This window comes from Equus caballus, chromosome 5 (assembly GCF_041296265.1).
Source record: "Equus caballus isolate H_3958 breed thoroughbred chromosome 5, TB-T2T, whole genome shotgun sequence".
NCBI lineage: Eukaryota > Metazoa > Chordata > Mammalia > Perissodactyla > Equidae > Equus > Equus caballus.
This window is the reverse complement of record NC_091688.1, coordinates 102,388,577-102,416,533: the sequence shown is the minus strand read 5'-3', so window position 1 is coordinate 102,416,533 and position 27,957 is coordinate 102,388,577. Positions and strand designations below refer to the sequence as shown.

At 43.5% G+C, this 27,957-nt stretch overlaps 1 protein-coding gene across 15 annotated transcripts in view; it reads left to right on the top strand.

Moving 5' to 3' along the window:
- The window catches only part of ALG6 (ALG6 alpha-1,3-glucosyltransferase), a 72,442-nt gene that overhangs the window by 17,259 nt on the left and 27,226 nt on the right, over window positions 1-27,957 (top strand). For 14 of the 15 annotated variants that reach the window (XM_070268936.1, XM_070268934.1, XM_070268933.1 and 11 more), the window contains 11 exons: window positions 2,107-2,196; window positions 3,333-3,421; window positions 5,857-5,939; window positions 6,573-6,637; window positions 11,592-11,783; window positions 12,324-12,459; window positions 14,201-14,286; window positions 15,661-15,745; window positions 18,915-18,985; window positions 26,192-26,260; window positions 26,390-26,588. In XM_070268936.1, the coding sequence (XP_070125037.1) occupies window positions 2,107-2,196; window positions 3,333-3,421; window positions 5,857-5,939; window positions 6,573-6,637; window positions 11,592-11,783; window positions 12,324-12,459; window positions 14,201-14,286; window positions 15,661-15,745; window positions 18,915-18,985; window positions 26,192-26,260; window positions 26,390-26,588 (1,165 nt within the window). Of the gene's footprint in view, window positions 1-2,106; window positions 2,197-3,332; window positions 3,422-5,856; window positions 5,940-6,572; window positions 6,642-11,591; window positions 11,784-12,323; window positions 12,460-14,200; window positions 14,287-15,660; window positions 15,746-18,914; window positions 18,986-26,191; window positions 26,261-26,389; window positions 26,589-27,957 lie in introns of all 15 variants that reach the window. The other variant, XM_070268927.1, reaches the window with a different exon arrangement.

Sequence of the window (27,957 nt, the reverse complement as noted above, 5' to 3'; positions counted from 1 at the left end):
CTTTTTTCATAGAAAAATTTTACATTTTCATGTGTACAAGTTCTCTGAACTATTTAAACTTTTCTGTAAATTTGAAACTATTTCAAGCAAAAATACCCATGACTCTAGGTTGTATGTTAAAAAAATTACGTTTTGGAGTTAATGATCACACTCTTGAATATAATTTCCTAATTTGTGTGGCAGCCAAATTTTTTCTGACAAAACGTCTCCTGAGGTCACATGGGGGTTTAATGGGAAAATCCATTTCACTGCTACTTATACAACTTTTTAGGTAGATCCAAAATACGTCAAGCAGGAGAATTAGCTCATTGCTTTGCTTCCACTGGCAGGTTTTGAAGCTTTACTGGAAAGGCTTTTCAGCTATCATCCATGAATTTCTCTCTTCTTATTTATGCATTTCCGTAAGAACAGGGCCGCAGTGGTTGGCCCCAGCGTTCTTCCCGATCTAAGCAGTGGCTTTGCTGTTGGCATACATCTGTGCAAGCTTGCAGCTTACTGTCAGCCCCTCTTTCACTTATCTCCACTGGATCTCAAGGTTGAAGTAAATGAAGAATAGCTTTTACCTTATCAGAAGCTGAAAGCCAAATCCTTTTGGTCAAAATATGATTCTTGACTTACTTGATAGTTTTCCCTTGCTGTATCCAACCCAATAGCTTTGTGGCTAATAACCAAATAGAATTAGTGTTGTGCACTTACCTTGTGGCAGGTGGTGACTTATCTGCTTTACGTGTTTAACTCAATCCCTCAACAACTCTGTGAGATAGCTGCAATCAGACTTTATGCTGATGCACCCTGTAGCAACGTGAATTTGGAAATAACACAGTTGTTGCCTATCTTCAGGCAACCCTTTCTAGAGAAGTGGGTCCTCTGGTCTCCACTGTTGGCCTGGTCCATCTTCCCAGATTCCAGCTGTCTGAAGCGGCTCCAGCTAACTTGCAGATGCTTGGCTTCACTGCTTCATGGCTTCAAGTCCCAGCCAGATATGGGATCCAGGATTGTTCACATGGGTGTTGCTGCTGGAGTGGACGACTGCCGACAGATGGCACCCTACTGGGGTACCCTATGCCCAGAGCTCTTGGCTGTCCGCCATGGCTCGGTCACTTTATTAGTCCCCATACAACCTACATGTTATGTGACTGACACTATGTAGACCTTCTGAAGATGAATAATGGATTATTTAACGGGATCAGGATGAATGCTAACGTAAGAAAGATTTTTAATCCCAAAGTAAGAGATTGTGATGCTGAGAAATTGTGACCCATTCAAGACCCCCTCTGAACAATGGTCATTTGTGAATTTGGTCTCCATATGATAAATTCTTCTTACGACTGAGAAAATAAATTGCATAGACGAAGCTGCCTAGTTATAAAGGGTGTGGTTGAGAAATCTGTCTATGTAACTGTAACTTTTGTTTCTTGAGTCATAACAATTATATACAGATCCTTCCCGTTCTGGCCAACTGGAGGGACCTGTTAATCTGTGAACGTTAGAGCCAGTGTTTTTCCTTAATTCAGAGAATCTTGCGTATAATAGACTCTCATTGTGTGTTGGTCGAATTGTTTTCAGATAAAGTCTTACTGAAAGTCTACTTGTTTCATGAAGTATTTCACTTTCTATAAACCAAGTCTTTGTGAGTTCTTCGATTCTCAGTATTTACTTTTTTAAGTTGTGAGTTCCTGCTGTTTCTCTGATGTGTCAGACTGTCGGAAGCAGGTTGTCTTTTTGTTGCCTGTTTTCTTTTGTGTGAGTCTTAGTCATCGATTAAGTCTGCTGATAGAGCGACAGCTAGTTCCGGTTTGCCTGGGACAGGCTGTGGTGCATCCACTGTTATGGCTTAATTATTAATAGCTTCCTTTTTCACCCTCAGGACTACTTGGTTTAGACAATAAATGATTTGGTCACTCTACTTAATAACAACTTTTAATTGTGAGTTCCCAAAAATTTTTAGGAGAAGGGGAAAAGACAAAAACGTTTAGCTGAATTTTTTTTTTTTACCTTGTAGAACATATTTTTTCATTTTAATTAAATTAAATGAGACGAGATGTTACCTGTAAGTCTGTTCTTGAATATTGGTTAATGGAATGGTGCTTTTTTCTTTTTTTTCAGGTATTTTAACAGCAGTGATAACAATTTACAGTACTGGGGACTGGATTACCCACCTCTTACAGCTTATCACAGCCTTTTATGTGCATATGTGTAAGTTTTTCTTCCTTAATGTGACTCTAAATGTCTGTGCCCTTAGCAGATGTAGTGGGTGACAGTGTGATCTGGCTTCGAGTAGAGCAGACCATCTGTAACTACTGTTGTCTTATGAAACTTTGTGACACACTGTGCCTAACAGTCAGGCGGCCAGAGGTCAGCTGTCAGAGTCTGAGCATTGCTGTAAGTTCTTCGGAGGACAGGCTAGAAGGAAATGCAAAGTCTAGCTTTGTTCTGAAGCAGAGATGTTACCAGTCCTGCATGGACCACTGAGAAATAGATCAGGTGTGGGTAGTTGTGCACAGAAAGCTTCTTTCTGGAATGGCCCAAAGTAAACGAAAATTGTAGGTCCAAATGGTACTCTGACTAACCGGTCAAGTTAGAAACTAGAATTACTGGATTTAAGCTCAGGGTTGGGATTCCTTCTGCTTTGACAGGAATGGGATGGTTTATGGAGATGAGGGGCTTCTGCTGGGTGGGGACCCGGCTCTGCTCTGTGGGGTCCTCCATCTCAGACCTGAAGTGCATCCGTGGAAATCTGAGGGACTTCTTCACAGAATCTTCCGAACTCATCTTATTTCTTTTACTACCTCATATTTTGTAAAATTTAACTTCATGGATTAAAAATAAGTCCCCAGACTTCACGATGATCAATTATCCTTTGCAGTGTTCAGGGTAATGCAGTATGATTAAAAACTTATTTTATCTTCACCAATTAGGTTTAGTTTTATGCAATGATGTATGATTAACACCTATTTATTGTAGCTGATTGTTGTAATAACTAAAATGATTATAAATTATAAAACTTGATCCTCTGGTCAATAGTGGCATATTGCTCTTTACAAAGTATGTGTTTAATAAAAGAAATGGGACACATCAGATTGTTTTTACCTGGAAGAATTGTGAAGGTAGGGATTTTAGTGACACGTTCCACAGTTTTGTTGGAAGATGAGCAAGGCAGACCCAGTTTTATAGCTCAAGACAGTGTCACATGATTAAATAAAAAAAGTCAAACTTAAGCCTTGCCTCTGTCGCTTTGTAAGAGCAGTGGCCACTTCTCAGAATAGCCTCAGATGTCCTCATTGCTGAGAGGATGAGGAATAAAGTGCATGTACATGTGCTCTGGTTCGCAGGGCCCAGTTTATCAATCCAGACTGGATTGCTCTCCATTCGTCCCGTGGCTACGAGAGTCAGGCGCATAAGCTCTTCATGCGCGCCACAGGTAAAGAGCAATGGGTATCGAGTGTGAAATTTGATTTCTAAAAAAATTTTGGACAAACTGATAAAAGGTTCTATTATTTCCTTACTGACTTTTAAAATTTTGTAACTATAGGGGCTGGCCTGGTAGCGTGGTGGTTGAGTTTGTGCGCTGTGCTTTGGTGGCCCAGGGTTTGCGGGTTTGGATCCTTGCATGGACCTACAAACCGCTCATCAAGCCATGCTGTGGCAGCATCCCACATACAAAATAGAGGAAGATGGGCACAGATGTTAGCTCAGGGACAATCGTCCTTAAGCAAAAAAATGAGGATTGGCAACAGATGTTAGCTCAGGGCCAATCTTCCTCACCAAAAGAAAAAATTGTGTAACTATACATATGCATGTATATGTACAATAAATGACCAAATGGATATGGAAGCTAAAAACAGAAGAGCAGAGACTAATGTGCTGGGTGGTTTGTGTCTATTATTATCCCACTTAATAACTAAACACCCAAATGAGGTAAAGACTATTTTACCCTTATCTTAAGCCGAGGAAACTGAGGCACAGTTAAGTGAGGTTAATAGCCCTCCAGGGGTCAGATAGCTATAAATTGAAGTTTTAGTTGTTCAGGCTGTTGCTTTAATATCCAAATTCCAAATCCTTTTCTCCTGTTTCTTAAAGTAAACCTTGCAGTTGTATCTCATACACTGTTGCTAAGTTAAATGCACTCATGGGTCGCCTAGCAATGGGGATGTGTTCTGAGAAAAGCGGTGTTAGGTGATTTCATCATTGTGTGAGCATCACAGGGTGCACTTACACGCACCCAGATGCCACAGCCTCCTGCACACCCAGGCTGTACGGTACTAATCTATGGGACCACCGTCGTCTGTGTGGCCCCTCTTTGACCAAATGTCATCATGCGGCATATGGCTAATCCACTCAACAAACGTTTATTGAGCATTTATTGTGTGCTGTTCTGAGTTGAAAGTAATACGCTTAGATTTCTTTGAAGCTTTGCATGACTTAGACTGTAGTGCTGGCCCGGGCCTTTTCCTTAATTAGTCTAAGATTGGTCAGCGTTCTCTTTACTGTTCATCTGCTCACAGAATCTCAGGCGCAGCTTCTCTGTCTTCCTCTCTTTTCCTCTCCCATTCTGTCCCCTCTTCCCCAGCGCTTTCATCCTCTGAACTGCACACTTGCCACGTGGTCCTTTTGCTTCTGAGCCAACCCGTGTATCTGCAGGGAACTCACAACCTTTACAGACAGTCTGCTCTGTGTTCAGGGAGCCCCAGGCATTAACAACTTCCTTCTTACGTTGACCCCCAACTCGTCATTTCAGCTTGTGTTTCCTTGGGCCACATGGAACACGTCTGATCCTTTACACCCGACACTGTACAGACATTTGAAGTCAACTCTTCTCTGGGGTATGCATTCTTAGATCTGTTAGCTGTTTCTTAGAAGACCCGTGTGTTGAATGTGTTTATGGCTTTGAGGCCTCTGGTTATGGTCCTTTGAATATGGTCTACTTTGTCAGTGTCATCTTAACTGTGGCACCTGGAGCTGAAAATAGGTTGCATGCATCTGACACTGACCGTTTACTATCATTTACCTTATTCTGGACGCTATATTTAGTACAAGAAAAAACAGGCTCTTTGGATAGCTATGTTGAAGAATGTCATGCATTTGTTTTCCTTTGTTCCAAAAGGACTGGACATTCAGAATTATGAATCACTTTTTGTTTTTTTTTTACTTTTTTCAGTTTCCTCCTCACATGGGCCTCTCAAGCTCTTTCTTTTGTTGTTGTTGGTTTGTTTGCCCTTTCTTTTGCGAGGAAGATTGGCTCTGAGCTAACATCTGTGCTAGTCTTCCCCTATTGTTTTGTATGTGGGATGCCACCACAGCATGGCTTGACCAGCAGTGTGTAGGTCTGCACCAGGATCCAAACCCATGAACCCTGGGCCGCCAAAGCAGAGTGAACGAACTTAACCATTATGCCACTAGGCCAGCCCCTCTCAAGCTCTTTATATACATTAATTAGGAAAATTTAATGTATTTTCTATAAATACTAACATTTAAAAAAGATTCTCCTATGCATCGCCACATTCGAGGTATTCTTCACACCAGAAAATCAGGAGTATACAGGTATTGAGGGAAAAAGTGTTGTCTTCCTTGCTTTGAGTATTCTTAATTTTCAAGTGTGAGTCAGAGCAGAGAGAGGATTAATTTGGGAACGTGTAATTGGTGTAATGTGTGGCTTTGTTAGAGAAAATTGAAAGAGGCTTTGTGGCACCGAATCAGTTGAACTTCGGCGCAGGGCAAGGGAGCGGAAGGGCTTGTCCAGAGCGCGTGGGAGCCGCGGTCCTAGGATCCCCCTCACGGTTGGAGGGCGGGAGGCAGTTAGTGGGGTATTGTAGATCACGATGGACTCACGCTAAAAATCGTTTGCTTGTGTTTCAGTGTTAATTGCTGACTTGCTGATTTACATACCTGCAGTGGTTCTGCACTGTTGTTGTTTAAAAGAAATCTCAACCAAGAAAAAGGTGAGTTTTAAAGCAAACCCGGCATTTTACCTCTGAAACGCTTTATTAGCGTAACTATGAAAACAAAGCTTAAGGAAGCCTGCTTTTGGGAGGAGATAAGAGGAAACAGTATATCTTTTGTCGATTTATTTTCATTTAGAAAACATCAACTGATCTGAGAGTAATTGTTTTAATGCTCGACTCTAGTAATAAGATGCCCTGAGTTTCACAAGTTAAGTGCTGCTGAATTTGTTGCTTTCTTGGTAAATCGGACTTCGAGTGGGCTTGTGAGAATGGCTAAACTGAAAGGCGTTTTGCAAAGTTGCTGTATGTTCTCGTGTTCACAGTTAACGAGTATTCTTTTTGGTCATTTTATATGGGTTAATCATTAGATTAACTTCTCTGATTTGTATATCTAAAAGCATTTTCTCTGACAAATACCTTTCAGTGATTTTTTCCCTTTTTACTGAAGTATCCTTTGTCACCTCCTTGAAAACTTTAGTGTTTAAAGAGTTGTTTTGTAAAAATGGGATCTTCATGTAAACAGAAGGTAAGAGGGGAGCGTTTGCTGCTGGGTTGAATGGAACTGCACCTTGACCCTGTGTGATGCAAGGAATAGATTACTCTCTCATTTCACAATATTTTTCTTTACAGATTGCTAATGCGTTATGCATATTGCTGTATCCAGGCCTCATTCTTATCGACTATGGACATTTTCAGTATCCTTTACTAATTGAGAAATGAAGTCAGATGCGTATGATGAAGTCGAGGCCCAATCTGTGTAGCATTGTCCTCCACTAATGTCTTTCCAGCATGTCTGTGCGAGGTTTTCCTGTGGTTGTGTGTGGCTGTAATTGTCCACTGCTGTGGCTTTATCATATTCCATGGCGTGGACACGCATAATTCTATTACTGACAGGCGTTTGGGTGGTTCCCAGGTTTTGGCTCTGATGAATATGCTGCTGTGAACATTCTTGTAAATATCGCTTTGCACACCTAGAAATACATTGCTTATGAGTGGAATTGCTGAGTTAAAGGTGTGGCCTTGTTTAACTGTAGATCTTCTCAGATGGTTTTGAGCACGATGCCCCAGTTAACACCCCATCTGCAATGGTGTGACAGGGCCAAGTGCCCGTCTTCACCAGTGGTCAGTCATTTTCACTGTAACCAGTCTGGTCAATTTGTAGTGGTATCTCCTCTGTGACTTGAATCAAATTCTTGAAGATTTTGGGATTATGTCGTTTTGTAGGGATACATTTATTATTCTTTTTAATTTTATTGAGATCATAATAGTTTATGGCATTGTGAAATTTCAGTTGTACATTAGTATTTGTCACTTACCATATAACTGTGCCCCTTTACCTCTTATGCCCACCCCCAAGCCCCTGCACTCTGGTAACCACTAATCTGTTCTCTTTGTCCGTGTGTTTATCTTCCACATATGAGTGAAATCATATGGTATTTGTTTCTCTCTGTCTGGCTTATTTTGCTTAACATAATACCCTCAGGGTCCATCCATGTTGTTGCAAATGGGACGATTTTGTCTTTTCTGGCTGAGTGGTACTCCATTGTATTTATGTAGCCCACATCTTCTTTACCCAGTCCTCAGTTGATAGGCACTTGGGCTGCTTCTGTGTCTTGGCTACTGTGAATAGAGCTGCGATGAACATAGGGGTGTGTACGTCTCTTTGAATTGTTGATTTCAAGTTCTTTGGACAAATACCCAGTATTGGGATAACTGGGTCATATGTTATTTCTATTTTTAATATTTTGAGAAATCTCCGTACTGTTTTCCATAGTGGCTGCACCAGTTTGCATTCCCACCAGCAGTGTCTGAGGGTTCCCTTTTCTCCACATCCTCACCAATGTTTGTTCTTTTTTGTCTTGGTGATTATAGCCATTCTAACAGGTGTAAGGCGATATCTCACTGTAGTTTTGATTGGCATTTCCCTAATGATTAGTGATGTTGAGCATCTTTTCATGTGCCTGTTGACCATCTGTATATCTTTTCTGGAGAAAGGCCTCTTCATATCCTGTGCCCATTTTTTGACTAAGTTGTTTTTTTTTTGTTGTATGAGTTCTGTATATATTTTGGAGATTAACACCTTGTCAGATATATGATTTGCAAATATCTTCTCCCAGTTAGTAGCTTGTCTTTTTGTTTTGTTCCTGGTGTCCTTTGCCTTGTAAAAGCTCCTTAGTCTGATGAAGTCCCATTTGTTTATTTCTTTTCTTTGTTTCCCTTGCCCAAGTAGACATGGTATTCAAAAGACTGATGTCGAAGAGTGGATTGCCTGTATTTTCTTCTATGAGTTTTATGGTTTCACGTCTTACCTTCAAGTCTTTAATCCATATTGAGTTAATTTTTGTGTATGCTGTAAGATAATGGTCTACTTTCATCCTTTTGCACGTAGCTGTCCAGTTTTCCCAACACCGTTTATTGAAGAGACTTTCCTTTCTCCAATTGTATCTTCTTGGCTCCTGTGTTGAAGATTAGCTGTCTGTAGATGTATGGTTTTATTTTGGGGCTTTCAGTTCTGTTGCATTGATCTGTGCACCTGTTTTTGTATCAGTACCATGTTCCATGCTGTTTTGATTACTATAGTTTGTAGTATCTTTTTAAGTCAAGGACTGATGCCTCCAGCTTTGTTCTTTTTTCTCAGGATTGCTTTAGCAATTCAGGGTCTTTTGTTGACTCATAAGAATTTTAGGATGCTATGTTCTATTTCCATGAAGAATGTCTTTGGGATTCTGATTGGGATTGCATTGAATCTGTAGATTGCTTTGGGTAGTATGGACATTTTAACTATGTTTATTCTTCCAATCCAAGTGCATGGAACTTCTTTCCATTTCTTCATGTCATCATTGATTTCTTTCAGTAATGTCTTATAGTTTTCATTGTATAGGTCTTTCACCTTTTTGGTTAAATTTATTCCTAGATACTTTATTCTTTTTGTTGTGATTGTAAATGAGATTTTATTCTTTTTTTTTGTTTTAAAGATTTTATTTTTTCTTTTTCTCCCACAGCCCCCTGGTACATAGTTGTGTATTTTTAGTTGTGGGTCCCTCCAGTTGTGGCATGTGGGACGCCGCCTCAGCATGGCCTGATGAGTGGTGCCATGTCCGTGCCCAGGATTCGAACTGGCGAAACCCCAGGCCGCCGAAGCACAGCGTGTGGACTTAACCACTCACCCACGGGGCCGGCCCCAGGATTGTATTCTTGGGTTCTCTTTCTGTTAGTTCGTTACTAGAGTATAGAAATGCAACGGATTTTTGTAAGTTGATTTTGTACCCTGCAGCTTTCCTGGAGTTGTGGATTATTTCAAATAGTTTTCCAATGGATTCTTTAGGATTTTCTTTATATAAAATCATGTCTGCAAAGAGTGAGAGTGTCACTTCTTCAGTGCCTATTTAGATTCCTTTTATTTCTTTTTCTGGCCTAGTTGCTCTGGCCAAAACCTCCTGTACTATGTTGAATCATAGTAGTGAGAGTGGGCACCCTTGTCTTGTTGCTGTTCTCAGAGGGATGGCTTTCAGTTTTTCCCTGTTGAATAGGATGTTGGCTGTGGGTTTGTCATATATGGCCTTTATTAGATTGAGGTAAGTTCCTTCTATCCCCATTTTGTTAAGAGTTTTTAATCATAAATGGATGTTGGATCTCTTGTCAGATGCTTTCTCTGCAACTATTGAGATGATCATGTGGTTTTTTATTCCTCATTTTGTTAATGTGGTGCATCACGTTGATTGACTTGTGGATGTTGAACCATCCCTGCCTTGGGGACACATTTTTTAACCACTTTGTACTTCACTTTCCTCATAGAAATAGAGAAAATAATAACGCTTACTTTGTAAGTTTTTTTTAGAATTAAATGACTTAATCTTTGTAAAGCATTTAAAACGATACCTGGGAGCACTAGGCACTAAGTACTTATCGCTGTCGTTATCTGTTGCTGCTGCTGTTGCTGGTTTTCACTTTTCGGGCTCTGAGATTTTACTGCGATTTGTGTAGGCGTAGGTGTTTTGACAGCTGTTTTGCACTCTGTGGGTCATTCATTTCGAAAACTCACCTTCAGGTCTGTGAAATTCTCTCGTATTATTTCTTTGATAATTTTCTCACCTCATTCTTGCTCTTTTAGACACATGTTGATCTTTCGTGTCCATCTGGAGCATCTCTTTGTCTTTTTGTTTTATGGTTTCAGGATTATCTTGACTTTATCAGTAACACTTGTATTAAATTTCATTTGTTTTGTTAAGCATATCTTAAAGTTCAATTATTCTTTTTTTCCCCTACCCTTCCCTGAACTATTTCCATTCCTCTAGGGTCAGTCTTTCCTCTTTTTGTTTTGGTCTTTTTTCTGTCATAGCTTTTCCTTCGATGTCTCTTTGGTCCTGGTGTATCTATTCTAAGACTAAAGCAGAAGCACAAGCTGTCTGTGGGCTCTCTGTATTTGGTCCGCTGTAGGATACGTGGGCGGGAGCTGGCCAGTGTGGGTTGGGATCCGTAAATGTCCGAACACGGAGGGGTTTGCACTGTAGTGTTAACGTCTACACTAGCTGCCCCAGTAGTTTGTTCCATTTCTCTGGAGCAGTGTTCCTTCTTTTGTGGCCTGGGGGTAAATGTTTTGGCTGCCAGACAGTCTGCCCCGCGGGGAGGTGGGACTGGGTTCTCCATCTAGGGACCTGGTCAGTCCTCTTGTCTCCTTTCCAGCCTAGGCCTCGGCCACGCCACCTGCTGCTGCTTCCGGGCCCCTGGGGCGGGCAGAGGGGTGGCTCCTTGCTGCCTGAGCTTCCTCCGTGCTCTCTAAGGGGTGGCCTCTTCCATCCTGTTCTGAGTCTCACCACTTCTCTGTCTTCACTCTGTGTTCTAGATCTGTGCTGAAATCTTTACCTCTTGTAGCCATCTTCCTGTTCTCTTCATGGCTGTGAATTTATCCTTTTAAAAATTCCCTGTCATCTTAAGGGGCCTCGGGAAGGAGAGGAGGCAGACAGTGCTCAGCTCACCATTTTGAACTGAAAATCTAATTGCGATGTTGTTTGAATACAGTAATGTTGTTAGTTTCTAATCGAACACATATTAATTTATATTATTGATGCATATTATAGAGGAAGTATAGTGCTATCAGTAAGTTTTGTGGATTTTTTTTTTTTTTTTTTTTTTTTTACTTTTGGAGCATTGTTTAATTCTCTAGATTTTGCTAAGTTATAATGTTGCAAAATAGTCCAGCAGAAAGAAAGCTACATGTTAACTATTGAGTTCTTTTAAACCTAGACAAATTGGTTTAGCAGATTTAATATTTTTGAGGCCATTATATATAATTTGAAATCTGTTCATCAATCCAGTACTTTCATTTTCTATTTAGAAATAGCTCTCATTACATATATTGTTTTAAAACCACATAAGAGGGGGCTGGCCCAGTGGCATAGTGGTTGGGTTTCCGCGCTCCACTTTGGCGCCCTGGGGTTTGCAGGTTCGGATCCTGGGCGCAGACCTACATATGGCTCATCAAGTCGTGCTGTGGCAGTCTCCCCCACACAAAACAGAGGAAGACTGGCACACATGTTTGCTCAGTGACAATCTTCCTCACTGAAAAAAAAAAAACCAACACGTAAGAAATAGACTCATAAAACGCAAGATCTGTCTCCTTTGGTGACTGAGATAATTTCCTTGACGCAGGATCATGTATAACTCTGTGAGCCTTGGTTTGGCTCTGTGGGGCGTTCTTGGAGTGTCCTGTGACTGGGACCTGCTGGGGTCCCTGGCCTTCTGCTTGGCTGTAAATTATAAACAGATGGAACTTTACCACTCCTTGCCATTTTTTTGCTTTTTACTTGGCAAGTGCTTTAAAAAAGGCCTCAAAGGAAAGGGGTGAGTGGCTTTTAGTTACCGGCATTCGGAACATTGCCCGAGTTTGTCTGCACACTCGCCTGAGGGAGGTGGCCCTTCTCTTCGCCTGCTGGGGATTTCTTACTGACGTGGTAGCTGTGGGGTGAGTGGAAGGGGAGACGTCGTGTTCTCTATCTTTTATCTGAAATCCTCCTGCCTGGAGAGATGATTTGATCAGTGCACGTTCCCGGAGGTAGTTGGATTGGCTTTAGAGGGTGGCTGTAGATTTCGTCCCTCCAGGGCTTACTGCATTATACCCTTGTTAGAAGTACATCCCGGTTTGACACTTTTCTCCCTGGCTGCAGAGGAGTGGTGTCCAAGGTAAGCGTTGATGCAGATGGGGATCGCCTTCTGTTGGAGCGGTGCACATCTGAACAGCTGTGCGTGTCCTGACTCCGACTTGAGGAGACTCCCGTCTTAGCCCTGTGCTGGTGGCACCACGTGTCATCATCACTCGACGCTGGCGTCCTTACACTCAGCGAGAGCCTCCGGCCTGACTGGTCACCTCTGTTCCTGTTCCAGGTTCGTTCTGTTCGTTAAGCTGGCAGGCACCGTGGTGGCTTCCTTCACCCTCTGCTGGCTGCCGTTCTTCACAGAGAGGGCCCAGGCCCTGCAGGTTCTGAGAAGACTCTTTCCAGTCGATCGTGGATTGTTCGAGGCATGTTTAGAACCCTTCTTCTCGCTCCTTTCTGTGACAGCACACAGAAGACACACAGGAGTAGTAACTTCAGCCGCTCTCCTCTCCCAGCCCCCCTGCCGGTGTTTAAGCCTGTACACAGGCTCTGCTCAGCTGGCCCTTCCCAGGCACCATAGGAATGGGGAGTGCTTATGCCATCATGAGACCCGTAATTCAGTCGCATCATACCTTTTTCTAATGAAATAGGGTCTGTAATGAAAGACGGCATGAGAAGTTGCAGCTACAAAGTTCACAGCTCTGTAATTTTTTGGTTTATATTCTCTTTTTAGTCTTAGGAAATTATTTATTAAACTAATAATCATGTTTGCGTAAGAAAGATCTCATAATTCCTTATGAGATATATAACCTTCATCCATAGTAATTTTTAATGAGAATCATTCATTTCATTTCATTTAATGCTAGCTTAATCACTCTTGTTAAACTTTTATTACATGGATAATTTGATTTAGATTTAGTAATTAAATTAAACAAATCATTTTTCTGAAACAAAAAGGCCTTTTAATAAAGTTAAAGAGAGACAACATATTTATAGATAATTTGCTTTTGAATAAACATTTCTTTTAAAAAGAGTTAGAGAAGCATATATATCTTCCTAATTTTTGAACATACAAATTGCTATGGAATATCTTTGAGTGGCTCTACAGGAGGATGGAACCAGCATTTTGAAAGAGACTAAGAGTTTGGTGTTGTGAAGGAACAGAAATGTGTGTGTGACGTGTGTGTCTGTAGGCATGGTGATGGTGACACTGATCATCACAAATAATCACTATACTTCCCGCCACTTGCGTACCAGGTGCCAGACTCGCCACATGTGATCTTATTTGATCCTTAGAGTGGTCCTGAGGCTGCCGTTATACCCACTTTACAGATCAGAAAACCGAGGTCAGAGGTTCACACGGCTGGTGCATGGCAGGCCTGTGCTCCTCACTCCTTTGTATGTCCTCTCACCGTGACACCTGTAGAGGGAAAAGTTCAGTTCCCCGTGTAAGCTGTCCAGTGCTTCCATTTCAGAAATGGTGTTTACCGTGATAATTATAAAGACGGTACTATGCATGTTTGATGGGGCTGCTGGCACTTCCTTTGCTTGGTGCCCTCAGGGCCTGAGGAGCGTTCTCCTTGGTCTGACAGAGGGAAGTGGATGGTGCCGTTGTCACGATGTTGCGCCTGTGCGGCTGTGAGCGAGCAGCTGTGTGGAGGGGGTTTCACAGCAGAGTTGTGGTCCCAGATTCAATATTGAAAGGGATCCTAGCACAATTGCTAGTGTCTTTGAACTTCTCAATTAGCGATTAACTCTTGTCATTGCTAGAGCTAGTAGATTATTGTAAATAATTTCATGCATGTGATAAAATGGGCCAAGTAACAAAGATTTCTTAGAAAAATTTCCAAAGATGAATAACTTCAGTATTTAGGGATAACGTGCTGCTCTTTGAAAAATGTTAAGTATTTCTTGGGAACGTCTAGATTATGGTTGACTAGTGATTTAAATCAACTCCCATTTGTAAAAATGAAAAATGCTTGACTGTGTGAATGTGTGTTGAGTGTTTATTCCTTGGAGAGTTTAATCAACCTAGTTCTAAAATTGTGAACAAAAGCTTCCCACGGCTCAGAAGTTTGTTTATTTAGAGATTATGGACTGTACTTCATGGAGTTTAATATTTCTTTCAGTTATACCAGAATGTAAAACTAACAAATCTCTTTTAAGGATAAAGTTGCCAATATTTGGTGCAGCGTCAGTGTCTTCCTGAAGATCAAGGACATTCTGCCACATCACGTCCAGATCATAGTCAGGTGAGAGACGAGGTTGGGACGCAGAGTGGAAGCTGCTCTGTGAGCGTTTGGTAAGACCGCGTTTATCTGGCACTGTCAGGGAACGAGCGTTCTGCGTTAGTGGATGTTCCACGTTACGTAAACCTGTCTACACAACAAAACTCTTTCATGTGGAGGTTGTTACCCGCCTCCCTCCTCCTCCAACAGAGAGCATGCTGAATGTGACTTCACGTTGTCTTGAAGTCGTGATTTTCAGCGATGCATGTCAGCTCCACCACGCCAGTGGTGTGCACACGTGATGTGAGTTCATTCCGAGGGATTGGCTCATACAGCTGCAGGGCTGGCTGAGCACACTGGACGCCCACAAGGTGGGTGCTCAGGAAGGAACATCCTGGGGAAGGAAGAGCAACCCAGACCGGCTGCGGTTCGGAGGCCCTGAGCCCTCTTGCAAGGGCCTCTGGCTGGTGGGGTCGGCCCACCCCACAGGCTCCCTGTAGATTGACTTAAAGTCAGCTGACTAGGGACTGTAATTACATCTGCAAAACCTCTTCACAGCGGCAGCAAGATGAGTGTCTAAACAACTGGGAGAAGGGTGTGTGTGTGTGCGTGTACGTGCGCGCACCACAAAATGGGTGCTGCTTCTCCCTGTCCTGCAGTTCTTTTGAGAACACCCTTGTAGCCCACGGTGGCAGGTGGCATACTAAAGAGAGGATTCAGGGAACCCAGTTCGGCCTAGCCCAGCCGACACCCCACACAGCCACCACAAGTGGAGGATGAGCCGTCGCATTGCGCCAGGCTGTTTCGGGCCTTCAGAGGCTGTTTGCCTGGCACCTCCCGGCCGCACACGGCTCTGCCTGCCGCCTTCTTTTTCCTCCTCGCCCATCGGCCATCACTAGGAGAAGCCCTGGCTGCTTCCTGCTCCCTTTCTGACTTGTTCTTTCTCAGTTACCACGGGCTTGAAAATCAGATAATCAGCTTTTATGAAATGGGGGCCAGAGAGATTCTCCTGTGAGTAAATTTTATGAATGTTTGTGTTCCAAATGCAGCATTCTCTCTTTATACCTAGTCATGTTTTCTTATTTTGAGTGTAGGATAATTGACTATTAGCTATCTTTGTAACTTTTTTATAAATAATACTAAAATAATATAAGCAACATTTAGTACTATCATGTTTTATTCTGTATTATATAATCATATATATTAAAATGTACATATTTCAATGTGTGGATTTTATTTAAATGTTATTTGGTCTTAAATGTAGTAAGTAAAAATAAACTAATTTGAATTCAACTTAAATTGATAAGTAGTGTAATCCTTTTATTAAAAATTAGATTTTTGTTTCAGCTATACACCTCTACAAAGAAAACAAACGTTTTATTTTTGTTGATTTTTTAGCTTTTGTCTTACATTGTTGAGCCTGCTTCCCGCATGTGTAAAACTGACGCTTCAGCCCTCCCCAAAAGGATTCAGATTTACTCTGGTAAGTTTCTCATTACCTTAGATACTTAATTCTTGCTGCAGCTGATCTTTTCAAAATACAGATAATTATTCTCTTGCTCTGAACAGGATTTATTGGATTGGGAAACGGGACATCCATTTATCAGGTGAACATTTACTGAGTGTCTGACATACTTAGGTGCTGTGTTGGGCACTAGGCTGAGCAATCAGAATCTTCTCAGTTTAACTCAACAACTGCTTGATTTCTTCTCTGTATCAGTGAGGGAATGAATACAAAGAAGGAAACATGGTGACAGATGTGCTTAAATCATAATGTGGTAGGGGCTGGCCTGGTGGCGCAGCGGTTAAGTTTGCACGTTCCGCTTCTCGGCGGCCCGGGGTTCGCTGGTTCGGATCCCCGGTGCGCACACGGCACTGCTTGGCAAAAAGCCATGCTGTGGTAGGCGTCCCACGTATAAAGTAGAGGAAGATGGGCATGGATGTTAGCTCAGGGCCACTCTTCCTCAGCAAAAGGAGGACTGGCAGTAGTTAGCTCAGGGCTAATCTTCCTCAAAATAAATCATAGTGCGGTCAAGCAGGCGCTGTTAAGTTCTCTCAGGTCCAGTTAAGTGCGACGGTCTTGCGGGAAAAGGAGCTGTTACTTTGGGCTCAGGTTTTAGATTCTTAGAGCAAGTGGGGTTGGAGCCAGATTTTGAACGCTGGGCAAGATTTGGAACAGGAGGTTCTCTAGCAGAGAGAATGCGAGACAGGAGGGGGAGCGAGAAGGTCAGAGGAGGGAGACGGCGGGGAGCTCGGGGCACAGCTGCTGAACAGTGCAGTCTGTGTGGCTTTCCTGTGTTTGTGGAGCTTAGGAGAGCGCTGAGTGGGAGAAAAGAGTCAGAAAGGATCAAATTGCATAAGAAGACCTTGAACTTGAGGTTGGAAAAGTTGGACTTTGATTTGTTGCAAGAGGAGGCAAAAAAGGTTTTTGAGAAGGGGCAGGGACCGATCTCTGCTTTAGGAAGATGACTCCGGTCAGTTTGAACATGGATTGAGAATATTTCCTACAGTTTAGGGTTTCTCTGAGTGGGTTTACAAATTTCTCCTGGTTGTATTTCTGTGGTATTTAAAATTTTGTTCCTGTGTACCTTGGTCTATAAAACGACATTTAAACAATATCAAGAAAATTTAGTTTATGAAAACAGTAAGTCTTAGTGAACTTATAAGGGGACAGCATTTCAGAAATTAGGGTTTCAGCTCTGGGACTGCCACTTATTTACGTTGCATTCTGAAAACAAGCCGGAACACAGCATCAAGGTGAAGTGTTTCAAAGGTGTGTATCAGTACCACGTGCAGAAAGGGTCGCTTCCTGGTGCTCTTTTCCTTTCCTTACCTTTTTGTTGAGGATTTCTGTCGTCTCATCCTGTGAATGAACTCCCAGCGTATGGAGTCATCGCGGCTCGTGTTCTACGGGACGGTTAGAACAGGAGGGACGTGGTTAGTAATGCTCTCTTGTCTTTAATGGCCTAACTGGAAATATTTGCAAGCTTATGTGAGATTATATTGTTTTTCTGGGAAGTAGCATGCTAAATAAAGGTATATTTCAAAGATAAGGGGATGGAATTTCAGAGTTTGAGTAACTGCGGCAGTGTTAGAGGATCACTTTCAGGATTGTAGGCTAGAAACATTTTCTTTCTCTTAATTTCCTAATTTTACTCTATTTGCTATGTTTTAATATAAGCCACTGTGTTTAAAAAATAAAAAAGACTTAATGACTTTTGTTGCTTTATTTTTGTTGGTAATATTTTGAGTTCTTATTAAATACTTCTGAGCTTCAAAAACATTTCCCGTTATACTTTAGTGTTTTCCTTTCAGTCAAGATTGAATTAGTTCTCAGTATAAGTCTATAATTGAGGTAATTGACAGTATGAACGCTAATACGTCTATAGCAGCAAGATGATCTGTATTTAATGTGTAAGTGGGATTTATTACGTGGTCTGCAGGACACCAGGCCCTTTTCTGGGTTCTGGCGTGTAAGTGAATGCCGCCAGCATCCCTGCCCTCTTAGTTGGGGCCATTCATGCTCGTGGCAGGAGAAGGACCATGAACAAGATAAATCAGTTACCAAGCAGACGGCTGGCAGTGAGGCGGGCTGGGAAGAAGACAGTGTATGTGGAAGGAGTGCTGGTGGGGTTTGGTTACTACTTTAGACTGGGTGAGGGAAGGCCATCCTAGGGCGTATGAGCCCAGAACCGAATGACTGACCAGAACGGGCAAGTTTTTCCTTAAGGCAGGAACACGTTTGACGGGTTTGAGACATAAAGGGACAGGTGTGACGTGGCTGGTGTGCAGTGAGGGAGGGCGACGGTAGGAAATAGCCTGGAGGAGGAAGGCTGGACCCAGGTCACGGAGCAGTTGGGGTTTTATTCCGAGTGTCAGGGGAGCTGTGGAGGGAAATCGATGGGGTCTGACACGGTGGCCGAGTGGAGTGGACTGTAGGGAGGCAAGCGTGTTAGCAACCAGGAGGTTACTGCAGTGGTCCGAGGGAGAGACGGGGGAGGCCAGAGCACTCCTCTGCGGCCGTCAGCAGAGGGGAGTGAGAGAGGAGGGTGGGTCCTGTGTGCGGGAGGCGGCTGGACGTACACGAATAAGATAGTGATCTAGGGTGTTTGCTTGAGCAGCTGGACTGGATGTATGTAGATCCATGTCCACCGTGCAGAATATCGACTTCTGAAAACAGATGCAAGTGATTTTATTTACAACCTCAAGTAGCAAATGATTACTTTATAAAACGTTTAATATGTTTTATTGAAGTGTACCTTTTAAAAACACTAAAATAGATTGTTTTACCAGTTTTAGATTTTGACCCTGTTCTTCATGCCTTTTATTTTAAATTGTCAGAGATTCCAAGGGAGGCCGAAGGTACGCTGCTGAAGTAGTCAGTACTTTTGTTTATCAATAATTGAGTCTCAGTGAACTTGTTGCAGATGGTTAAGTATAGCTTTATAATCACTGTTTTTTCAAAAAGTATTTTGATTAAATTTGAATAAAATATTATGCATATTAGTGTTGTATATATACTTTCCTTCTAGATAGAAGCTACATTAAGCTTTAAAATTTTCCTTGAAATGATATTTATTTAGATTCATAATTAAATTGCTTTTATATTTTACAAGTTGTAATATTTCATTTCTCCCCCTTTTTCCTTGAAGGTTAGCTGTGCACTGTCATTCTTTTTATTTTCTTTCCAAGTACACGAAAAGTCCATTCTCTTGGTATCATTGTAAGTAAAGATGTTTCAAAAGTATGTGTTTTATTTATTTATTATTATGTTTTATAATTTATAAATTTATTACTTACATATAATCATGTAAGTGCAAAACAAAACTATATAAATGTTATACAGTTGCATAAAATTATTTCATAAAATCATGTTTTTTCCCAGAATGATCTCTTATAATTTTACTTCTTTATAAAGTATAATAGTTGAAACTACAAAGAATTCACAGAACCATTACTGATGACTTCCTTCCTGTTTCTTCCTGTGTACTTTCCATACGCTCATAACAAATGTCTTCTGAACGGCTCCTCCGAGGGAGCCTGCTGTCCTCCCTGCCTTCTCTGCTTTGCTCGTTTCCGGGCTGCTCAGCGGCCTTGTTCTCTCCAGTCACCTCTTTAGGGGCTTTCCCATGTCTTTTGTCCAAACCTTTGTTTAGACCCTGTCAGCAATCCCTAACCGGACTACTCTATTTTAGGAGACTGAAAATCTTCTGCTGGTCTTTGTAGAAATCGGGTCACAGTTGGGGGAATATTATCCCAGTATTAAAATAGTATTTGCCCAGAACCCACTGGGATCCTTGAATCCCGCCCCCGGTCAGCCCCAGCCAGTGACCACTCCAGCCCTCTCCTGTGGAGGAGCTCCGTACCAGATGACTGGCGAGGGGTGGAAGCAGCATCGCTCGTATCAGCGTCGCTCAGCACAGAGCCGGGCAGTGAGCTGCGCTGGCCTGTTGGGGAGGCTTCTTTGCTCTGAACGGAATACTGCCACAGACGGGGGGACCACTGCCTTCATCCCCCGAGGTCTAAACCTGAGTCAGGTCGTACATGCTTACGTGAGGCGAGGCTGACCCTACACAAGCTCCTAGGGCCAGGGGATGGAACTTGGGAGAGGTACTGCTTCCAAACGTGTATTTTCCCCAGAACTTCTACCCCAGGGAAAGGCAGCTCCTTCAGTGACCTGTAATCTGACCATTCAGATTGACTCTCAGGCCCCGAATTTCTGGGGGTTCATACTCAACAACTATACCTAGATTATTGATAACAGAGCATGGCTTTAATACAATTTTTTTTAAGCATGACTTTTTTTTTTTTTTTTTGCTGGGAAAGAGTTGCCCTGAGCTGACATCTGTTGCCAATCTTCCCTTCTTTTTTCTCCCCAAAGCCCCAGTACATAGTTGTATATCCTAGTTGTATGTCCTTCTAGTTCTGTGAGCCACCACCACAGCATGGCTACTGAGAGACGAGCAGGTGGTTCCATGCCTGGGAACTGAACCCGGGCCGCCAAAGCGGAGCAGGCTGAACTTTAACCACTAGGCCATTAGGGCTGGCTCACTTTAATGTAATTTTGATCATATGTTTTAGTTAGTATTGAAAGTTCCCCTTGGCCTGGTCCCAGCAAGTCTGTCATTAAACAGATATTTCATTCAGTCAACACTTACTGAGTGCCTCCCGTCTGCCAGGTTCTCTTCTGTGCGTGTGAGATATATCCGTGAACAAGACAGACAAAAACCCCTACTTTCTTAGCTTTCATTCTCAACGACAGGTATTGATAATTAAATAAAAATAGTAAATTAAATAGTGAGTGAGAAGGTAATAAAGGCCACAAGGGGAACTGAAGCAGGGTAGGAAGTGGGGCGTACTAGAGGTGGGGGCACGGCAGCAAGTGCAGGCTGCATCTGAAATGCAGCCGTCAAGGCAGGCCTCTGAGGAGAGACCTGAGGGGACTGGAGGAGGCAGGAGGTGGCTGTGTGTGTAGCTGGGGGAGGAACATTCTAGACAGAGGCAACAGCCAGTGCCAGGGTCCTAAGATGAGAGTTGCCCAGTACGTTTGGTGAACAACAGAATGGCCGTGTGGCCAGAGTGGGGAGAGAGGCAACAGGTGCAAATTACAGAGGACCATCTCGGCCACCTTAGGAACTCTGGCTTTTATTCTGAAGGAAATGGGGAGCCATGGTAGAGTTCTGAGGAAGCAGCATGATCTGATTTGATGTTTTAAAAGGATCACTCTGCTTATCAAACTATACATATTAAATACATGCAGTTCTTTGTATGTCAATTATATTTCAATAAAGCTGTTAAAAAAAATAAAAGGACCATTCTGGCTGCAGGTCAAGAACAGACTGCATGGAGCAAGGGTAGAAAACATGGAGGGCATTTAGAAGGCTGTGGCCAAAATCCAGGTGAGAGGGTGGTGACTGGGACCAGGATAGTGACAGCAGAAGAGGTGAGAAGGCTTCCTGATGACTTGGAGGGAGCATCTGAGAGAAAGAGAAAGGTCAAAGGTGTGTCTGTGGTTTTTAGCCTGGAACTGGAAGGATGGAACAGCCACTGACCAAAATGGGGAGGCTTGCAAGAGGAGCAGGATTAGGCTAGATGTGGACAGGGTGGGAGGTTCCTGAGTTCAGCGCTGGATTCTGGACATCCAAGCACGGATGCTGAGTCAGCATTTAGATGGAGTCTGGGTGGATATATAAGTGGAGGTCCAGAGAGAGGCTGAGCTGGAGATACAAATTGAATAGTTTGTCAGTAGAGACGACATTTAATGTCATGAGACTGGATGCGATCACCAAGGAAGTGAGTATAGACAGAAGAGAGTCCCAGGGACTGAGTCCTGGGCCACACAATGTCATGCGGAATCTGATCACAGAAACTGACTCTAGATACAGAGAACGCCTGGTGGTTGCCAGGGGCGATGGGTGAAGGTGGGCAAAGGGTACAGACTTCCAGTGCTAAGATGGGTAAGTTCTGGGGGTCTAATGTACAGCTTGGGGACTGTAGTTACCAGTGTTTAACAGGTATTGTATACTTCAAAGTTGTGAGAGAGTGGATTGTAAAAGTTTTCAACACACACACACACACACACACACACACACACACACACGTAACTGAGTTGATGGATGTGTTAACTAACCTCGCTGTGGTAATTGTTGATTGTGCAGTCTACACCTCCGTCAAGCAATCACACTGCACACCTTAAACTTACACAATGTTGTATGTCAATTATATCTCAAAAAAGCTGAGAGAAAGGACACGAGGTGATCAGTTATATCAGATGCTGCTAACAGGTCAGATAAGATGGGGGCTGAGAACAGATTGTTTGCCTTAGCAAAATGGGAGTCCCTGGTGACTGTGACAAGGCTGGTGCTGGTGGATGATGCCAGGAAGAGCCTGATGAGGGTGGGTTTAAGAAACAGTGAGAGGAGAAGAATAGAGGCCAACATAGAGAATTCTTTTTTAAAAAAGAAATTATATATATATATCTTTTAATTGTGGTAGAATACACCATTAGTACATTCACAATCTTGTGCAACCATCACCACTATCTTCTTCCAGAACATTTTCGTCACCCCAAAAGGAAGCCCTGTCCCCATCAAGCAGTCACTTGCCCTTCTCCCCTCCCGCGAGTCCTCATAACCACTGATGCACTTGCTGTCTGTGCATTTGCCCATTTGGACATTTCATAGGAATGGAATCATGACTGCGTGGCTTGTGTCTGAGCACTTCCACTGAGCATCATGTTTCAGAGTTCGTCTGGGTGGTAGCGTGTATCAGGACTTCACCTTTATGCCTGAGGGACACTGCAGTGTTTATCCTGCACCAATTGATGGACGTTGGGCTTGTTTCCACCTTTGGGCTCTCGTGGATGGTGCCGCTATGAACATTTGTGTGTGAGTTTTTCTTGTTTTCAGTTCTCTTGGGTCTATACCCAGGAGTGGAATTTCTGGGTTATACAGGAGTTCTATATTTAACTTACTGAGGAACTGTCAAACTGTTTTCCATGGTGGTTGTACCATTTTACATTCCCACCAGTAATATCAGATGGTCCTAGTTTCTCCGTAGCCTTGTCAGCACTTGTTATTTTCTGTTTTCTTGCCATCCTAGTGGGTCTGAAGTGCTGTGTCCTGTGGTTCTGATTTGCATTTCCCTAATGACAATGATGTCGAGCATCTCTTTATGTCCCTGTTGGCAATATGTCTACCTTCTTTGGAGGAATGCCTACTTAAATCCTTTGCCCAGTTTTTAACTGGTTGTCTTTTTGTTGTTCAGTTTTAGGAGTTCTTTATATTCTGAATGTTAAACCTTTATCAGATACATGATTTGCAAATATTTTCTCTCATTCTTTGGATTTTAAACTTTTTTTTTTTTGGTGAGGGAAATTCACCCTGAGCTAACATCTGTGCCAGGCTTCCCCTATTTTGTATGTGGGACGCCACCACAGCATGGCTTGATGAGTGGTTGTAGGTCCGCACCCGGGATCTGAATCCATGAACCCTGGGCCACCAAAGCAGAGTGTGTGAACTTAACCACCACACCACTGGGCTGGTCCCCCTCTTAACCTTCTTGATAGTCTTCTTTGATGCACAAAAGTTTTGGGCTTTTTTGGCTAAGGAAGATTTGCCTGAGCTAACCTTCATTGCCAATCCTCCTCTTATTTTGCTTGAGGAAGATTAGCACTGAGCTAACATCTGTGCCAGTCTTCTCTGGTTTTTTGTATGTGGGACACCACCACAGCGTGGCTGGTGAGTGGAGCAGGTCTGTGCTCAGGATCTGAACCTGTGAACCTGGGCCACTGAAGTGGAGCGTGCAGAACTTTAACCACTCGGCCACGGGGCTGGGCCCTGTACAAGTTTTTAATTTTGATGAAGTCCAGTTTATCTATTCTTTCTTTTGTTGCTTGTGCTTTTGGTGTCGTATCAAACAAACCATCGCCAAATCCAAGGTTAATAAAGATTTACCCTCATGTTTCTTCTAAGAATTTTATGGATATAGCTCTTCTTTCTTGTGGATTTAGGTCTTTGGTCTATGTTGAGTTAATTTTTGTATATGGTGTGAGATAGGTAGACAATTTTCTTCAGATGAGTTTTGCTGAAAAGGGGAGCAGGAAAACAGAGCAATAACTGGTAGAGAAAGTGGGGTCAAGAGAGATGTTGTTTGTCTGAAGACAGGAGGATAACAGCATGGGAATGGTCCGTCGAGGGAGGGAGAGGTGAGAGTCGCTGGAGCCGTGTCCTTCAGAAGGGAGGGGGTGGGATCTGGGGCACAAAGGGAAGAATGGGCTTTGGGCAGATGCATGATGGTTCATCTTAATAAAAAGGGGGAGCAGGTGACACTGGTCCAGATGCTGGGGAGAGGGTGGATGTGACGGTAGCATCTGTGGAAGCACCTTCTTTTTTTTAAAGATTTTATTTTTCCTTCTTCTCCCCAAAGCCCCCCGGTACATAGTTGTATATTTTTAGTTGTGGGCCCTTCTAGTTGTGGCCTGTGGGACGTGGCCTCAGCATGGCCTGACGAGCGGTGCCATGTCTGCGCCCAGGAACCAAACCAGCGAAACCCTGGGCCACTGCAGCGGAGTGCGTGAACTTAACCACTCGGCCACGGGGCTGGCCCCTGGAAGCTCCTTCATTTGCTTCAGTTTTCTTACTGGAGTGAAGGGCAGGGTTATTAGGCAAGGGTGGGGTGGAGCTCTTAGGGGTATGAGGAGAGAGAAGTTGTGAGTCATTTTTCTAAGTTGACACAGAGTATGAACAGACTCGGGTGACGTCCAGTAACTGTGGAACACTCGAATATCATGATCATGTATTTAAAGTGGGACAGTCGGGGGTAAATGTCCTCCTCCAGAGCAGTTGCTCAGTGCGGTTGGAGTAAGCGCAGGCGGACAGCTGGGTGCTTCCAGGTTCGTGGTTTTGCCTGTACGGGTAACTCACTTGCTCAGGCTTGAGTGAATGCATGGGAGTGAGTATGAAGTGACTGGCCCTAGCATTTAAGCTGGTGAAGCAGAGAAGAGGACGTCAGAGGAGTGAGCAAAGTGCAGAGGCGGCAGGAGCAGTGGACTGAAGGTCTTGGTGGGGTCAGACGACTGCTGGATTGGAGCACCGAGAGGTCGGAGAGAGGTGGGCATGCAGGGGACGAGTGGTGATTTCAGGGAGGTCCCAGTCTGGAGTGCGACTGCAGATGAGAGGAGTTCCGGCGCAGAGGTCAGAGTGTTGGAGGACCACGTGTATGTTCTGTGTTAAAATGTTACATCTGTATATGTTAAAGTTGCCAAGAATTAAGGGGGGTAGGGTCGTGAAGAGTGACAGTGAGTGAGGAGCTGAGCTTGGGAAGCGAGCCTCATGGCTGGTGGACAGTGACAGAGATGAGCAGTAATAGGGATAGGGCCTGATGACGCAAGATGCAGCGCTGGAGGCTGTTGGGTGGCGAGAGGGAGGCTGGGAGAGGTGGGAAGGAGCGGGGAGTCGTCTCCCTCCTGTGGCCCAGGTGTTTGAAGGCTGTGGAAACGAGGGCAGGGGGCAGCTTCTTGGTGCTGGCGGCGGGGCCAGGGGTGGTTGCGAACCCGGTGGTGGGCGTAAAGGGCGAGGAGAGGCGGAGGCCGTGGGTGTTGCTGCTGGACTGTAAAGGCCCTTGAGGTTAGGGCTGAGCTACAGTCACCTGTGTCTTCCCTTCAGAGCTGTGCTTGTACGTAATATGTTTTCAACAAATGCTGTTTTCAGTAAATGAATGCTGGATGAATGAACAGGAAAGAGTTAAGACCCAGAAAGGGAGGATAATGTTTACTGCGTCCCTGCCGTGTGCTTGTCATCAACGCGAACACATCCTGACGTGAAAAGCATCAGCCACGAAGCGGACAGTGCTCGAGTCCGGCTTCCGTGAGCCTCTTCCTGCTCCTTGTCCCTCTGCTTCTTCACCCCCGTCTGCCTGTCTCCCTTTTCAGTTGCTCTCTGCCTCTGTTGTCCTCTCTTCACTGGCGGATGATGATCCTGCCTGTTATAACTTTACTTTGTAACTCAGCTGAGTAATATGTCACACGGAGGATCTTAAAAAGAGAAGGTTCAAAACCACGGTACCAGGAACTCATTTCAGATGTACCAAGTGGGGTGAAATACATGGAAAAGCTCTTCCTCTGACTGTTCACCTCTGTGGATCTGATCCGGTCTTTAGCCTGCTGTTTGTAGGACAGAGAAAAGATGCTCCACGAATGGACTGCTGGAAGCCGTGTTTCTCCAGCGGTCAGGAGGAGGTAACACGCTGTGTCTAGACTCTCGTTTGGACTGAGAGCTATGAAGAAATGAGTCAGTAGCCCATAGGAGACCTTGCTGGCTGTTCTTTGTTTTTTTAGTTATCCCGAAAATCAGACAGAGAATGTTTATATTTTTTATAAGAGTTGAAATTATATTCTGTAAGATTAAAATATTTTTCTTTGTCATTTTAGACCAGTCTGCCTAGTTTTAAGTGAAATTCCTTTTATGTCTACTTGGTTTTTGCTTGTGTCAACATTTAGGTGAGTCAGACTAATTTCCATATCATGTTTTCAGTATAGTTCTTATAAACTCATTTAAAACTTTCTGACAAGGTGATTTCGGTTTGAATCGACAGTTCTCTGATGATGGTTTTCTGTTTTCCTGTGCAGTATGCTGCCGCTTCTCTTGAAGGATGACCTGCTAATGCCCTCAGTGGTGACAACGATGGCATTTTTTATAGCTTGTGCAACTTCCTTTTCAATATTTGAAAAGACTTCCGAAGAAGAGCTGCGCTTGAAGTCCTTTTCCGTGTCTGTTAGGAAGCATCTCCCACGCTTTACATTTCTTCCCAGAATTATACAACATTTGGTAAGTTGTTCAGTTTTTAAGGAATGGTGCTTAGCATGGCACTGTTTTTAAAAAATTACTGCAATATCTTTTTTCTTGCATTACTTTTTAAAGCTATAACTCATGTAAATTCGCCCAGAACATCCACCCATTTAAAGTGTGCAATTCAGCGGTTTTAAATATGTACACGAAGTTGTACAACCATGGTCTAACTTTAGATTATTTGCATCACCCCGAAAAGAGACCCCGTACCCATGAGCAGTCCTTACCCATTGCACCTCCCTGCCGCCCCGAGCCTTGCACAGCCACTGATCTGCTTGCTGCCTGTGGATTCGCCTGTCTGGACACTTCACAGAAATGGGGTGTGTTAGTCTGCTGGGGCTGCCTCAGCAAAGTACCACGGCCGGTGGCTTGAAGCAACAGACATGTACCTTCTCGCAGTCTGGAGGCCAGAAGTCCGAGATCAGGTGCCGTCAGCGCTGGCGTCTGCTGAGGCCGCTCCTCCCGGCTTGCCGGCCATCTGGCTGCGTCCTCACAGGCCTCTCTTCGTGTGCGTGTTAGACAGTGGTCTTTTGTGTGTCTCTTCCTCTTCTTAGGAGGACACCAGTACTATCAGATAAGGGCCTCACCCTTATGACGTCATTTAACCTTAATTTACCCTCCCCCAGATTTCTATCCCCAAACGTAGTGGCACTGTGGGTAGGGCTTCAACGTAGGAATTTTGTGGGGTTCTGTTACATGGAATCATACGAAATGTGGTCTTTTGTGACTGGCTTTTTCCCTTAGTGTGTTTTTGAGCTTCACCCGTGTTGTGGCGTGTATCAGTAGTTCAGTCCTTTTTTATTGCCAATTATATTTCCATTATACGGGTATAGGGCACTTTGTTCACCCATTCATCATCAGTAGATGGCCGTTAGGCTGCTTCCACCTTTTGGCTGTCCTGAGTAATGCTGCTGTGCAGATTGGTTACAAGTTTATCAGTGCACGTGGGTTTTCATTTCCCTTGAGTGTATTCCTACAAGTGGTGATTCTGTTTAACATTTTAAGAGATTGCCAAACTGTTTTCCAAAATGCTCCAGGATTCTGCCTTCCCACCAGCAGTACATGAGGGCCCAGTGTCTCGACAGCATTTGGTATCTTTCTATTCCACCCATCCCAGTGGGTGTGAAATGGCATCTCTTGGTGGTTTGATTTGCATCTCCCTGGTTAGTAATGATGTTGAGCATCTTTTTACGTGCCTATTGGCCATTTGTGTATCTCTTTGGAGAAATGCCTGTTCACATGCTTTGCCCACTTTGAATTGGGTTGTCTGTTTATTTTTGAGTTGTAAGAGTTCTTTATACATTCTTGATACAGGTCCCTTATTAGAGGACTTGCAAAGGTCTTCTCC